Source organism: Lutra lutra, chromosome 16 (assembly GCF_902655055.1).
Source record: "Lutra lutra chromosome 16, mLutLut1.2, whole genome shotgun sequence".
Taxonomy (NCBI): domain Eukaryota; kingdom Metazoa; phylum Chordata; class Mammalia; order Carnivora; family Mustelidae; genus Lutra; species Lutra lutra.
Genome location: NC_062293.1, coordinates 4,221,777 through 4,237,150, shown reverse-complemented (window position 1 = coordinate 4,237,150; position 15,374 = coordinate 4,221,777). Strand labels below are relative to the sequence as shown.

Here is a 15,374-nt window from a genome sequence, read left to right as displayed (position 1 = left end):
AGGCCACAGGGAGGGCCCCCACCCTGCCCCGCCGCACTTTGGCTACTGACGTCGGGCCCTTTGTCCCCAGACGTCGTGCTCCTGAGTATCTCCTGAGTGAGCTGACCAGCTCTTCTTCTTTCTTCCCCATCGTTCCCCGGAGATGTGGGGCAGGCGAGGCACGGCCCAAGTTGCTCAGTGGAAATGAGAAAGAGGAGGAGGGCGAGGTGGGGGAGGAGAGGGGCCTGGGGACCCGCTCGCTCAGGACTGTCCCCACATATGGGTGGCTTCCCACTGAGCCCTTAGAGGCCTGGCCCAGACAGAGGCCGAGGCATCCAGCCTTCTCCCCTCCCCCCACCCCGAGCCTCGGTTTAAACCCTGGGCAGAGCCCTGTAGCACCTGGGATCCTGGGGTTGCCGGCTGAGAAGGGGCAAGGAGCCCAGGTGCGCCTAGACACTTGCTCCTCCCCTGGCTGCTGTTTCTAGGGCCTGTCTCCCGCTCTGGAGCACCCCCCCGCGCCCTGCCCCGGGCTTACGGACTAGCTTCTGGGGACATTTCCCCACAGAGGCCCGCTGATGGGAAACCAGTTCTCTTCCAGGCCCCAGAGCTTTCCCGTGCAAGCTTCTGTAGTCAGGTTTCTGCCGTTGCTAGGGACGCCTGGGAGCTGATGTCTCCCTAGGGGCCCCTCCTCCAAGCCTTCCCTGGGGGTCCCATGGCTCAGCCCCTTCCTCAAAATGGAGGGGCACATGCCCGAATTCCAGGCTGCTGTAAGGCTGTTGGCAATCGCTACCTCTGCATCTTCTTTCCGCTCTTCTGGGGTTTTTGCTTGCTTTTTGACTTTTTAATTTTTTTTAAGTTTTATTTTTTTTAAGATTTTTATTAAGATTTTATTTATTTGACAGAGATAGACACAGTGAGAGAGGGAACACAAACAGGGGGAGTGGGAGAGGGGGAAGCAGGCTCCCCGCTGAGCAGAGAGCCTGATGCGGGGCTCGATCCCAGGACCCTGGGATCATGACCTGAGCAGACGACAGACACTTGACCGACTGAGTCACCCAGGCGCCCCTCACTTTTCTATTATTGAAAAGAGTAAAGTTGATAACCTTCTTCCATGGGCAAAAGCTATAGTCTCTCCCTCTCCCTGCCCTCTTTCTACCTCTGTCTCTACCATTCTCTCTCTTTTAAAAGCCCAAACTAGAGTGCCTGGGCAGCTCAGTTGGTTAAGCGACTGCCTTCAGGTCATGATCTCAGAATCCCGGGACTGAGTCCCATACTGGGCTCTCTGCTCACTGACCCGCTACCCAATCCTCTCTCTCTCGCTCATTCTCTCTCTCTCTCTCTCAAATAAATAAAATCTTAAAAAACAAAAACAGGGGCACCTGGGTGGTTCAGTGGGTTAAAGCCTCTGCCTTTGGCTCAGGTCATGATCTCAGGGTCCTGGGAATGAGCCTCCCATTGGGCCCTCTGCTCCGCAGGGAGCCTGCCTACCCCTCTCTCTCTGCCTGCCTCTCTGCCTACTTGTGATCTCTCATCTGTCAAATAAATAAATAAAATCTTTAAAAAACAAAACAAAAACATGGGGCACCTGGGTGGCTCAGTGGGTTAAGCCGCTGCCTTCGGCTCAGGTCATGATCCCAGGTCCTGGGTTCGAGCCCCACATCGGGCTTTCTGCTCAGCAGGAAGCCTGCTTCCTCCTCTCTCTCTCTGCCTGCCTCTCTGCCTACTTGTGATTTCTCTCTGTCAAATAAATAAATAAAATCTTTAAAAAAAAAAAAAACAAAACAAAAACAAAAACAAAAACAGCCCAAACTGAACAAAGACAGAGTAAACAACATTGAAAGGCACTAAGCTCCCCATCACCAGAGGTGTTCAAGGGTAAGGCAAAGGGGCATTTTGGGGGCAGGCATTGAAGGGGGATCCCAGCAAGGGCTGTATGTGCCCCGGTAAGCCCTGAAGACCCTTGTGAGAGGGTGCAGGGGGGTTTCCCCCTTTCCTGCCCTTCCTGTGTTGACGGCTGCCACTCGGAGCCTCAGTCCGCTTTTCCTCCCACCTGCTTGCTGGCTGTCTCCTGGGCGGGGGCGGGGCCGGGAGCACTGTTAGGGCATATGTCCCGAGTCCAAAGGGGCAGGCAGACGGGCAGCTCCCTGGGGCCAACGTCACCTCGGTTACTGCGGTGACTTTAAAAATAAGTTCGGCCACAGAGGGCCTGTTGGCCTTTCTTCTCTGCTCGGATCCGCTGTTGTTCATGCTGACGTGGAGCTGGGGGAAGGCGGGTGACTCAGCTCTTGTCCCCACGCTGCGGCAGTGTGAGCTGCCGCCAGCTCCTGAGCCCTCGGAGCAGGGTGCCTGCTCGGGAAGGGCAGCGAGGAGGGCAGGATGCCGAGGGGACAGCCTGTCCTCTCGGGCATGTGGCCCAGCCAGGTGTCCTGGCAGCCACGGGGTAAGGCCTAGCCACTGGCTGCTTTGAGGCTGGGTGAATACCAGGCCGGCCCCTCCTTCGAGGCCCCTGTGTGACTCTGGATGGGATGCAGTGTGCCCCCGGCCCCCCTCTGTACCTCTGGCCTCAGCTCGCTGCCAGTGGGCTGGGAATTCCAGACCCTTCTGAAGCCTTCTTCTGGGGGCTGGAGTAGGAGCAGACCCAGTAGGAATGGACTGTGTGAAGAGGGCACGAATCAGGGATACGGCGTGAGCCACCGTTCTCCTCCTCCCCCTTTTCAGCTGGGGGATCCAAAAGCCCATTGGATGTGCCAGAGCCCCTGAAATCACCTTGGGGTGTTACAGCTTCCAAGCAGTTTTCTGTCGCCGCCCCCCCACCCCAGCCCCATCCCCAGGTTAGTAGCTGCTGCCTCCACCTTGCAAGGTGGTCCCAGTGGCTTTCATGTCCCTGCAGGAAAATTTACAACTGAAACAGAAAATGGGAGGGCCAGGCAGGGCTGCCATGGGAGTGGCCAGCTGCTGGGGTCCTGAGCATCTGTCCCCAGGGCTAGGTGGCTTGGGTGGGGCACGGTCGGGAGGCCAGCCAGGGAGCAGGGAGCAGGGAGCTTGCCCGGGTCCTGCCGGCCAGCAGCTTCCTTCCGTGACCCGAAAGCATGAATTTAGAGGAGTAATACTTTGTTTAAAAAGCTCCCTGCCTCTGAGATAAGGCCGGGGCTGCTGTGGTCACAGTTTGCTGTAAATTTTCTGAACAAAGCAGGCTGGGGCGATGGCTGGGGAGTCTGGGGAACAGATTAATCATGTGCTAAGAAAACGGCATTCCCCTTTGAAGTGAAACCTTATGGTTGCATTTAAGCAGCCGGGCAGATGGAGGAAGGGTGTTCTGTGGCATGTGGGCTCGTGAAATGTCAGCTGTACCCACAGACAGGCTTCACGGGAAGCTTCACACCCTGGCAGCTCGAGAGATGCGGTGGTTGGACCCTGATGGCATCCCAGGGCCGTGGAAAGGGAGAGGGGTGCCCGGTGCCTTGGTTGGGGTGCAGAGGGTGCCGTGCCTGTCATCCCGAATGCTGGGGGCATTCAGAGAGTCGGCATGAATCCTGAATGTGCCCTGTGCCCCTGTGAACTGATCCTCTGTCAGGAGTCACCGGGACCCAGCCGTCCTCTGAAGGAAACTGAACTTTGTCATTCCCCAGGGAGCTGACAGGTTCTTGAGGAGTCCTCCTTGCATGCTGGGAGGCGAGGAAGCAACTGTCTCAGGGGGTCTCCTGGGAGACCCTGGGATGGTGGTGCTGATATTTAAGACGGAAATGACAGGGAGCCAGCGGGGGGACACCTTAGGGACGCCGCCCAGGCAGCGGGAGCAGCAGAGGCAAAGGTCCTGAGGCAGAAGGCGGTGTGAAGGAGCCGGCTGGTGAGCAGACCAGGTGGAGATGGGCGCGGGCATGTGGTACCTTGGGAGCCAAGGTAAGGCATTTGCAGTCGATTCTGAGCGTGAACGAGGGCACGGGAGGTGACGTAATGTGATCTTGAAGCGTCCCTGAGATCTGGATGGAGGGGGCAAGAGAGGAAGCAAGCTCCCGGCTGGGGAGGCTCTGCAGGAACCCAAGCGGGAGAGGGTGGCCGGGAGCGACAGCCCGTTGTTCAGTTCCGGGGTATCCTGTGAGCCGGCTGTTAAACACAACCGTCGTTAGAAATGTAATCGAACACGTAATTCATATTTTGGGGAATGTATATACAATAAAAAGTAAGTTAAATATAAATTATTGCTTAAAATTAAGTGCCGTGGAATTACAGTACAATCCAGCAGTCTGGGTTCTGGGTAAGTGCGCGAGGGCGGGGGCGCGGGCCTCCGAGACGGGCACACGCCCGGGTTCCCAGCAACTCATTCCCCACAGCCAAAAGTGGAAGCAACCCAAGTGTCCATCGGCGGATGGACGGGTACGCAAAATGTGCAGTGGGCCTACGGCAGAACGTCAGCCTTAAAACGGAAGGAAATCCTGACACACTCCGCCACACGGACGAACCTTGAGGACCGTGAGCTCGGTGAGCTAAGCCCGACCCCAAAGGACAAACACGATGATCTCACTCGTGTGAGGTTTCCTCGAGCCTCCGAGTTCACAGAGACACAAAGTAGAGGGGAGACTGCGGGGCCCAGGGGGGGCACACGGGGAGACAGAGGTGGATGGAAAGAAGTTTTAGCCGGGGCGGGGGACAGCTGCAGTCCTGGGAACGGCCGGGATTGATGTGCTCCGTGCCATGTTGCTGTGGGCTGAGGTCCGGTTTGAGTGCTACGCCTCACGTTCTGTGCATTTTGGCATCGCCCTATTGGAAACAAATCATGTTAGATTAGAAACAAATCACATTTTAAAACTAAGTTATCTGCTCGATTTATATAATACAAATTCCTTTAGACATTAGGCAGCATGCACCCCTGGAGGGGGTTGGACCCGAGGTGGGGGCACTTGAGGTCGAAAGCAGCCGGACCCACAGATTTCCACTTTGGAGATGGAAAGTCACTGATGGCCTGGCTGTGGGGAGGGGTGAGGGGACCCAAGGCTGATGCCTAGGCCCTTGGCCTGAGCCGCTAGGTGGATGGAGGGACCGTTTACAAAGGTGGAGGGCAGAGGGAGCTTGGGGGCTGTGGAGGGCCGGGCAGCTGATGGATCCAAGGCTCTGGAGCTCATGGAGGCCCTACTGTGCGCCAGGCGTGGGCTGGGCTGAGGCCATGAGCGCCTGTTCTGGTCTTTGAGGAAACAGATGGTCCACTTAACAGGGTGTCCGTTCCAAAGGCTCAGGGCAGCCGGGCAAAGAGCCACTGTCCTCCCCCTGCTCTCCCGTCCCTGCATGGAGTCCCGGGTCATGGATACAGGGGTTGAGCCAGACGGCTGTTTCCGCCCATCCATTTCCTACCTCCCTCTTTCCCAAGGCTCATCCCACCAGGGCCTGACCCATGGGGTTTCTCTCCAGGCCTGGTCTTTCCCATTTCCAGAAAAGTCTAAAACTGGACTTCATATTAGACCTTTCTTATCCACCCCTGGCCCGTCAAGGATTATTAAAGCTTGCTGCTTGCTGTTGGAATGTCCCCAGCCCCCCGGTCCCCTCAGGACGGCCACCTGTACAACAGCATTCCTTATCTACAGCAGGTTTGGGGGCTCATGCACCTCTTTGGGACGTGCACGTGGAATCATGGTCCGCAGAGCGTCTGGGGGTCACCGTTATAAAGGACCCCCACGCGAGGGGCTTCACACAGCAGAAATGTCTTCTCTCGTGGTTCTAGAGGCCACAACCCTGAAATCAAGGTGTCAGCAGGGCCCCACTCCCTCTGAAGGTTCGAGGGAAGAATCCTTCCTCACCTCTTCCAGCCTCTGGGGTCCCAAGTGTCCCCAGCTTGTGACCACATCCCTCCAATCTCTGCCTCTGACTTCACATGGTTTCTCTGCGTCTCCTCCTTTTGACCTCTTACAGGGACGCTTGTTCTTGGATTTAGGGGCCGTCCGAATCCAGGGTGATCTTCTCTGCAGGGTGATCACATCTGCAGAGATCCTCATACCGAATCAGGTCCCATTCTGAAGTTCGTGAGGATGTGTGTTTTTGAAGCACCTACCGCAGGTCTCTTGGGGGAACCTGGGAGGTGGGTGTCCCCTCCGGTGTCCCCTCTAATCACTCTTTCCCCTTGGGCCAGGCCTACAGTCTTGCCTTCTCCGTGGCCATCACAGAATGCGGACGCCTTATTCTGTTTTTCTTGCCAAATTTAAGCTCACTTTCCTCTCTCTGCTGTGGCTCCCTTGATCTGCACAGCGCCCCAGCCCAGCCTGCCCTCCCCCTCCCCACCCTTTGCCCTGACTGTTCTGCCCTGAGAAGGGGGCTGGGAACCCCTCACCTCCCCATAAGGCCTACTTTGCAGACTGGACGAAGCCACAGAGGTGATCGAAGGCTGGGCAGAGACAGAACTGGGTGCAGGATTTCTGCGGGGAAAGCGAAGGTGGAGTGCGGCCAGATTGTTTTCGGGTTTGGAGAAGGTGATCATTATGTGAAGGGTGGTGCTCAGCTGTTTCCCATCGCCTCTGAAGACAGACAAAAAGGAGGAAATAAATGATGTACAATTAGAGCAGTTGGTTAGATACAAGGGTGAACTTCCTGGCTGGGAGTGTGGCCAAGTGCCGGGTATGGTTTCCCGAGGGAGCGTGGGGAACACTCCTTACCTGGAGGTGTCAAGGCCCAGGGGCAGCGGTGGCCCTGTGGTTAAGCCGAAGGCAGGGGTGTGGACCGGATGGGCACTTTCTGGCCGTGGAAGTTGGCTCCCTCCTGCCATTGTCCTTTGGGTTCCCACAGGGGAGCCTTTTGGCGAGGCGTGCACCCGGGCTGGGCTCCCCGAGGAGATAAGCACACATCTGTTCAGCTCCACGAAGGGGACACGAAGAATGCACAGTAAGCCCAATCTGTGCTAATCTGGGGGAGCTCCAGGCCTGCTCTCTGGAACAATTGCGTGGGTGTGTCTGCACTCCCCCGGGGTTTTTATAAGCACAGGAGAGAATAATGCCATGGACCAGCACCTTCCCAGGGGCCTGTGTATTTAGGCCTCTTTACAGGGGCAGTGGACCACCCAGCTGCCCAGTACTGGGTGGACAGGTGGCCCAGAGAGCTTGGCTGTTCAGTGCTGGTGCTGGCTTTGCAGCAGGACATGCCGGGGCCACTGGGAAGGCTGTTGGGGTGCCCGCGATGGCAGCAGTGACTCCCTGGCTGAAACCCGGGCCCCAGGCAGAAGAGGGTGTGCGCGCATCCGAAGTGTCTGTGGTTTTGCAGTTCCATGTCCACAAACTCACTTAGTTGAAAATAGTTCAAAATATCCAAAGCATGAGGGAGGGAGTGACCACTTTTTTTTTTTTTTTTTTTTTAAAGAAAGTACTCGGTTTCAGCTGCTTGATAAAGCCACCCAACCCTGTGTTCTCAGGAAGAGATGGGGAGGGACTGGGATGTCAGTCAGGCCTCAGCATCTCCTGCCCTTTCGGGATCTTTCCAGACTAGGGGTGTGGGGGCTGGGAGGGGAGTGGCAGTCATCAACCTGAGACCTGGGACAGCCCTCCAGCTTGTGCAGGCCGCACAGGGAGGGTATAGTCCCTGCCGGGGACTCTCACTGGGCTTGAGGGCCTGACTTGGGGCAGAGGTTCTTGGTCTAAGGTAACGAGCGGGACAGCGGGTGGGAGCGGACGGCCTGACTAGCCCAGGGAGGGACAGGAAGGCCCCTCCGCTGTGGGGGCCAGCCCCGGAGAGCCCTTCCTGGGGGCTCTGTCCTTTTGCTTCGCCGGTTCCAACCCAGCCTGGAGGACCTGCCTGCCTCCCTTGCAGGTGACAGAATTTAATCAGTGTTTGCCAACGGATGGGCACGTGTAGAAACGGCTGTCTTGGAGGGCAAGACCAGGCCTGAGGTACAGCGGAGATGGCGAGCCCCCCTTCTCCCCATTCCGGAACGCCTTCCTTCAGGCCCTATGAAACATCGCCGCCTTACCAGGGGGAAAGGCCGAGGTTGACGCTCGATGCCACCAAGCAGGCCGCCCCCCCTTATTGTGGAGGCTGCGGGCGGCACGTTTCGCTGGCTGTTCTGGCAGGGGCGCTCCTTCCTTGCCCCCCCCCACCAGGGGCTGGCATTTTTTCTGTCACCTGGCTCTGAGGGTGCAGCAAGGGACCCCAGGGGTATACGGTTGGGGTGGGGGGAGTCGCTGGAGGGGCGCACCCCCCGCCCCCGGGCCACGTGACTCGGGCGCTCGCCCCTCACTCCGCGGCTCCCGGCCCACAGGCGGGGGTCCCGCGGCCCGCCAGCTCCGGCGCTTAACCCTTGCAGGCGCTGAGCGCGCGTAAGCGGCGGCGGCGGCGGCGGCGGTGAACTTTGGCTGCGTAAATAAAACCTCCCGCTGGAGGAACCCTGTGCCCCAGGGAAGGGGAGGAATCTCTCCCCCCGCACTCGGCGCCGCCCCCGCGTCGACGCCCGGCCCCCACATCCGCCCACATCTGGCCGCGGCGGGGCGTCCGGGGGGGGGAGGGGCCGAGCCGCGTCGGTCGCCGTCCCGGGGCGCGGGCCAGGCGGGGAGGAGCGGGGCGCCTGATCGGGCGCCCAGGACTCGGCCTGTCCCCGCGGCGGCGGCGGCGGCGGCGGCGGCGGCGGCGCGGGCCCCAGCACCCGCCCCCCCCACCCCCAGGCCCGGGCCTTGACGGGCGGGCGGAGCAGCCAGTGCGAGCCGGGGAGGCCGGGCCGGGTGCGGGAACCTGATCCGCCCGGGCGGCGGGGGCGGGGCGGGGCGGGGCGGGGGCGCGGGGAGCCGAGGCCGGCGCCCGCCCGCCTCCCCCATTCATTCAGCCGAGCCCGGGGGCCGAGGGGCTCGGGTGGCCAGCTCTGCTCGGCGGGAGCGCGGGCGCAGGGCCCGGGCCGCCGGGGCGCTTCCTCGCCGCCGCCCTCCGCGCGCCGCGCCGCCCGCCAGCCACCATGTCCGACCCCGCGGTCAACGCGCAGCTGGACGGGATCATCTCGGACTTCGAAGGTGGGTGCCAGGCGCGCCGCGGGCGCGAGGAGGGGCGGGCGGGACCCCCCGAAGGGGCGCCCTCCCGCCGCGCGCCCCCCGTCCCGCGCCGCCTACGTGGAGGACCCGGTTCGGGGGCCCGCGCCCCTCGGCGGCCCCCGCGCTGCCTCCCGGCTTCCTTCCTTTTATTGTATTTGCCGAACGGCGACAGCCCCCTCGAGGGCTCGCGGGGCGCCCGCGGTACTGGCCGGGGCTCGCGGCTCCCTCGGGGCCGTCGCTCGGTCCCCTCCCTGCGGCGCTCCCCGTCGGCCCTCGGGCCCCCACGGCCCTGCGGCGGGGAGGGGAGCCGGTCCCCCGCCTCTGCGTCCTGCCCGGAGCGCGGCCGCCCTCCCCCACACCCATTTCGGGGCTGGACCGAGCCGAATCCCCGCCGGGGAGGCCGCTGAGCGGACGCGGCTCGGGCCGGTGGGGTCTAGAGGGGGGGCGCCCCTGGCCCCCCCAATCCAAGCCCGGGGACACCCCCTTCCGCCTCCCGAAGTCGGGCGGCGCGGGGGAGGAGGGGCCTGCGTGCGGGTGGGGAGCGCATTTTGGTCCCCTCCCCCCTTCGGGGTTTACGGAGTGTGCCGGGACTTGGGGGCTCTTCCCTCCGAGTGCGCCGGGCTCCCCAGCCCTGAGCCTGAGTGTGTGCGTGTGTGCGTGCGCGCGCCTTCGTGCGCCCTCGCGGCGGCCCGTGGCTCTTGGTCCTGGCGTCCTGGGGAGTAAATAAAGCGGTCGGGAGGGAAGCTCACACAATAGTCTGCTGCGCTTCTGGGCCCGGAATTCTGAGGGGCGGGCCTGCCTCTGCTGGGACCTGGAGCCCCCGCCCCTCCAGGGGGCTCCCAGGGAGCCTTGGGCCGAGCCTGTCTGGTGGGCCCGGCCTTGGGGCCGCTAGGCTGGAAGGAGTTTTAGACGTCCAGGTGCCAGGCGGAGCCAGGAGGTCCTCTAAGAACCCCCCCCCCCCCCACCCCCTGGTCCCCAGGATGTGTGTGTCCCTGAGCTCGGAGGCACACATGGTCTGCTGGGGTCAGCCGCATCTCTGGGGCCTTCTGGGGACCAGAGTCTGGCTGGATCCCAAGCAGAGCTGGGGCTGCCGTGATTCTGGCAGGGCATGGGCTGGCCCAGGCAGGGGTGTGAAGAGACGAGAGTGTTCGGGGTCTAGTGGCCAGCACACCCATGCAGGGGACGGGCCTGCGGTGGCCTGGCTCGCTGGCGGCTGCACTTCTGTGATTGCAACCCTGAGCGCCAAACAAGGGGGGCTGTGGTCTGCAGGACTATGACAGCTTCTGCCTTGCTGTTGGGACCTTTTGGGTAACATGGTCCTGCTGGAGTGTCCCTGCGTCTCCTTCGTTCTGTTTCGCTTTCTGCGGCCCAGCGTGGCTCTCTTTTGAGACTCTCACTGTTGCTCTCCGGGCCTCTCATCTCCTAAGTGTCCCAGTGCAAGAACCCGCCGGGCTGGAGGCGACTGCCCCCTCCAGGTCGCAAGCTGTGTGCACACCCTCCCTGGGGCCTGCGCCAGGGAGCTTGGCCTGCAGTCCCTGGCCAGGAAGCGTCCTGCGGGAAGCGGGGGTTGGGAGGGGGGGAAGAACCAGATTCCGTGGTAGCCCCGAGGCAGGAGGGGGAGGTGGAGATTTGGGGATGGCCTGGTCCTATAGCCGGCCCTGTTCGCACCTCTGCTTCCAGGTCCCCGTGTAACTCCATCCTGACCCCAGCGGGCCCCATCTGGAGATGCTGGCCGTCTCTACCCGCTCTCCCAGGTGGCTTCTTGACCCTCTCATTTGGTCTGAGACAATGGCCGCATTGAGACCAGCCTGGTGCGACAGTGGGCAGCCCTGTGACTCCAGGGGGAGATTTCTCACTCTTTGGGACTCTCTAGTTCCCTGTGGTCACCAGTCGCCCTGTTGTGTGCTCTGACAAGCTGAAAGGGTCCTGAAGGGCAAGGGGTCGGGGGTTCGAGCCCCCTAGGCTTTTGGCTGGAAGGGTGTGTAAGGGCCCTGCTCAGCCAGCTCAGGGACCGGAATGGTCTCCCTAACGTGCCCCAGGAGCTCGGGGTGGAGTTGGGTATTGGGGTGGAGTTGGGTATTGGGTGTTGGGTGCTGGGCCTGGATCTCTGGAGGTGGGGAAGGGGCCATCAGTGAAGGAGGACAGGGCACGACCCAAAGCTGCGGTGACAGATACAATGTGGCAGGGCCCAGGCAGAGAAAGGTCACCACGGAGGAGGCAGAACTTGGGCAGAACTTGGGCGAGGAGAGTCGGAATTCAATTGCAGGAGGGAGGAGGGGAGCACTCAGGTCCCGCGCAGCAGGCAGAAGCGGGGGAGGCCGGAATGAGCTGGTCCATTGGAGAATGGGGCACAAGGAGGGGCCAGTTGGAGTGGATCAGAGGACCAGGCCAGGCGTGCCTGCCCGGAGTTGGGACTCCCCTGGGGAGGCAGCTGGAGTGGCGAGAGCAGAGTTGGAGGAGCTCTGGTCTGGGTCCGTGGGGTTTCTCCAGATTTCTGCAAGGTAGGACGAAAAAAAGGGTTAGGAAGGAGCCGGCCGGCCCCTCAGCTGCTGCTGTACCCCCAGAGTCCTGGGGCCTGGCGATGTGTGTGCTCACCGTTGTGGAACGGAAGCCCCCACCCCCCGGGCCGCCACCAAAGCCCGGCAGGTTCCCAGCCACAGTGTTGTTGGGGGCGGTTTGCAATCCTCGCAGAGTGGAACCCTGCAGGGGGCCCAGAGGGCCCTCCCTGGGGGTCTTGGGAGGTTTGGAGCTAATGGGAGTATCCAGGTCAGGGTGGCATGCCCCGCGGGGCAGAGGGGAAGGCAGAGAGGTGCGGTGCAGGGTGGGTGTCCTGGCCAGAGCTGCGCGTCCCTCCAGGCCCGACAGGAAGCTGCCCCAGGTGGATGTGTGTGGGTGTGTGCATCTACCAATGCCCCACTCCCGGGCACATCTGTCCCCTGCCCTGGGGGGGGGGGGGGGCGCTGTTCTTGTTTTGGCTCTGTCCCATTGTCAGGGAGGCATGGGGGTCTGTCAGGTTCACATCTCCCCCCAGGCACTGAGAGGGTGGCAGTGGTCTTGATGGGCCTGAACGTCCCACACTGGCCTTGGCCTTCCCTTGAAGGACGACCTTGGGGCTCTGGAGAATCCCTGTGTAGGGGAGAGAAGAGAGTTTTGTATTTTGCTCATGTGAATTTTTTAGAGAGTTTTGATCCCCCCCCCCCCCCCCCCCCCCGTCCTTACCCCCTGGGAAGATGGGCCTGGGACAGATGACTCCTTCCCTGATCCCACCCCTGGTCGGTGGAGGCACGGAGCCATTGGACGGGGTGTTCCTGGGTAAGAGCAGGCCAGATCTGTTATCGCGAAGGCTATTACAAGTCTGGTCTTTGTGTAACAGAGCCCTTCCAAGTGCCAGCTGTGGGCCTGCCTTCCCCGGCGGCGCTGTTTGCTGGAACCGTTTGCCTGCAGTGAAAGAATCCTGAAAGTCCTTGATGTTTGAGGGAACGCGTCTGGCCCAGAACCTCGGCACCCCCGTCCCGCAGCTGAGCTCTGTCGCATGCAGGTGTTGCCTGTTCTTCCAGACCCTCTGCTGTCTGTTTGGAGGACCCTCCTAGAGGGGTCCTGGAGGCTCTGCGCCCTGGAGAGCCGGCCGGTGGGGCTGGGGGCGGGGGCAGGGAGCGGGTCTCCTGGGGGCAGGGATGGGGCCACACAGACAAGCCCACTCATCTGGGAGCCCAGACACCTCTGGGACGGGCGCTCCCTTGCCCGCTGGATGCAGGGCTCCCTTTCCTCCCCCAAGGACAAGGCCTGTTGCTTGGTGATGGGTACAGACCTGCCCCTCGTTAATGCCGGTGGGTCTCTCAAGTGATGCCTCCTGCTTTTCAGCTGCACGCAGGGCCCCTGTGAGTACTGCCTCCCCGTTGGTGGCACCTTGCAGGCAGGAGGGGGAAGCCAGACGGTGGTGAGGTCCCTCGGCCAGACTGGAGGAGCCGGGCCTTGGGGACTCGGCTGATGCCTCTTCGGCAGCGATGTTGGGACAGTTTCCTTAGGATCCAGCTGCCCCCACAGCAGGGGCCTGGTGCTCTGTGTGGCCCGAGCAGGGGACCAAACACACCCCGAGCTTCGGTGCACGGAGGAGAGCTGGGGTGCACGCTCGGGGTAGCTGGAGCACCTGTGTCGTGGGATCCTGGGCAGAGTGTCACACCTGGGCTGGGGAGGTGGGGGCCCGTCTCATGCCGCAGGGCGTCCATCTGGAGGACAGGGATCTCCGGGAGGGTTTGAAACAAGGCAGGTGGGCAGAGCTTGCTTCCAGAGCGGGAGGGCCTTCCAGAAGCTGAGGGCTGGGGCAGCCGAGAGCCCCCGTGGTGCAGTGCTCAGGAGGGCGAGCCCACTGCCATTGTATGCTGTGTGGCGCACGGGAAGTTTCTGAGCTCGAGCCTCAGTTTACCCTCTCTGCAAGGATTGTCCGGGGATTTAGGTGGATGTGGCTGACAGCACCGAGCACAGGGCCTGCTCCTGGGAGCGTGGGGGTGGTGGTGGTGCTGTGTTTGTAAGGGATGGGTGGGGGCAGATGCGGAGATGCGGGATCTGGGGGATGGAAGGTGTTCCAAGGCCACAGGCAAGGGCCTGTGTGTTCACCCTGGGTGAGGCTGACAGTGAGGTTTGTAGCTTCTGTGGAGCTCCCGGGCCCCCTCTGAGGTCAGCAGATGCTCAGGCTGCTGGCCAAGCCAAGGGACCCCCCCGACCCCCAGCCTGTCCAGAGGTGCCACAGCCCTGTCCCTGTCAAGGCAGAGCTGGGCTCATGAGGGCTATGGGGCTGCTTCCCTGGAGAGGTCACCCCACCTCCCCTGCCATTCCCCAACCCAGAGCATCATTGATGCGGGGCCACGGGCTGGCGCTGGACGGCCTGACTGAAGACGGGTGGTGGGCTCAGGCGACCCACCTCCCTGAAAGGTGAGTGAGGCAGGAGCCTGGGTCAGGGAGGGGTGGACACATGGGGCTGCCTCCTGGTCCAGCGGCCCTTTGGCAAGTCCAACTTGTGTGTGGGCTCTGAGCTAAGAGACGAGGGGGGCAGCAGGGGCAAGCCAGGTGCCCTGCCTGGGCCCCAGGAGCCTGTGAGCTCTGCCCCCCTGCCTGCCAAGGGCCCGGGGAACCTGGGCATGGGGTGGGGGCTCTGAGGCTTCCCTGCCTGGAGCTCAGACTCCCAGTGCCAGTCGTGGGCACAGCCAGCCCAGTGTCTGGCACGTCGGGGTCACTTGCTCGGGCCACACTTTTGGAGGTGGCCATCTTGCCGGTGGGGGCAGTGACACGGTGGCCCATGTGTGATGTGGTGACACCAATGGCCACATGGATGGCAGATGGTGGGCCTGCCCCACTGGAGTCAGGGATTTCTCCACCCAGTGCTGGTGGCCTCAGCCTGCCACTTGGTGCTGTGGGCTACAGACGCTGGCCAAGCAGAGCAGGGCTACCTCATCGTCTCTCTCCTGGAGTGCCTAGAGGTCGTGAGAGGTCCCAGTCAGAGATCCAACCCCCAGGACCCCCTCAGTCCAGTCGGGACCAGCACTGGCACCCCACTGGGTTTACTGGCCTGGCAACCCTGGGGTGGGGCCAGTTTGCTGCTCGGAAGAGTCCTTGGGGTGCAGATAGGAGTGTACCCTGGTTTGGCAGCAAGGACCTGGGGACCAGACTCAGGAACCCGTGGTGGCCCCCAAACCCAGGAAGGAGTCCCACCTGCCTGCCTGGCCAGACCAGGGCCTTCGCGCTGGGCTCGGAGCCCCCTTTGCTCACTGTTCTGTGGCCGGAACAGTGGGCTACGTGCTGAGTATCCTCAAAGATGGGGGTGGGGTGTGCAGAATGGGGGGGTGGTGGGGGCAGGTGCAGCGGGGGGCTCCTGTAGGAGATTTTTCAGAGGGTGGAGGCCCCGGGAGATTTCTTTTCTTTTTTTTTTTTTTTTTTTATTCATCCCCGAGACTCAGCCAGGAAACAAGCTTTTGTGCTTTCAAAGGCACCAAGGAAGAGTGGTCAAACAGCGGCTTTCTTTCCAAAGCCCTCTCTGTTTTTCCCAAATTTGGAGGCTCTCTGAGTTGCTAATGAGACCACACCGTCCGGAACTCTCTGGAACATGGTCCCAGAAGCCTGAGGATTTGTAATCTCCAGCCAAACAGACCCAGCTGTGGTCCCTTAGACACCCCTGGCGCCTGGGGACAGTTCTGGGCTGGGGCTGTTTAATTCGGTTGGGACAGATCCTGGAGGCTCGGGTCAGCCTGGACCAGGAGACATTCTGGAAGTTCCCAAGCTTGTTGTCATTTTTAAAAGTGGGGTTTTAAAAGTTCTGGGCTGCTAGTGCCCAGAAATTTAGGCGGAGGGACGAGAGGACAGCACTGATGTCTGATGTCCGTGGAGTCCCCACGCCCAGCCCAGGGCTCTCTCAAG

General features: G+C 61.7%; 1 protein-coding gene across 4 annotated transcripts in view; it reads left to right on the top strand.

Moving 5' to 3' along the window:
- Nucleotides 1–15,374, top strand: part of SEPTIN9 (septin 9) — a 146,544-nt gene that overhangs the window by 48,292 nt on the left and 82,878 nt on the right. Inside the window, exon 1 of one of the 4 annotated variants that reach the window (XM_047709166.1) lies at nucleotides 8,757–8,948. The exons of 2 other annotated variants lie outside the window; for them this stretch is intronic. In XM_047709166.1, coding sequence (XP_047565122.1) covers nucleotides 8,894–8,948 — 55 coding nt within the window. In that variant the 5' untranslated portion in view covers nucleotides 8,757–8,893. Of the gene's footprint in view, nucleotides 1–8,756; nucleotides 8,949–11,274; nucleotides 11,468–15,374 lie in introns of those variants that run through there. One more of the 4 variants, XM_047709164.1, reaches the window with a different exon arrangement.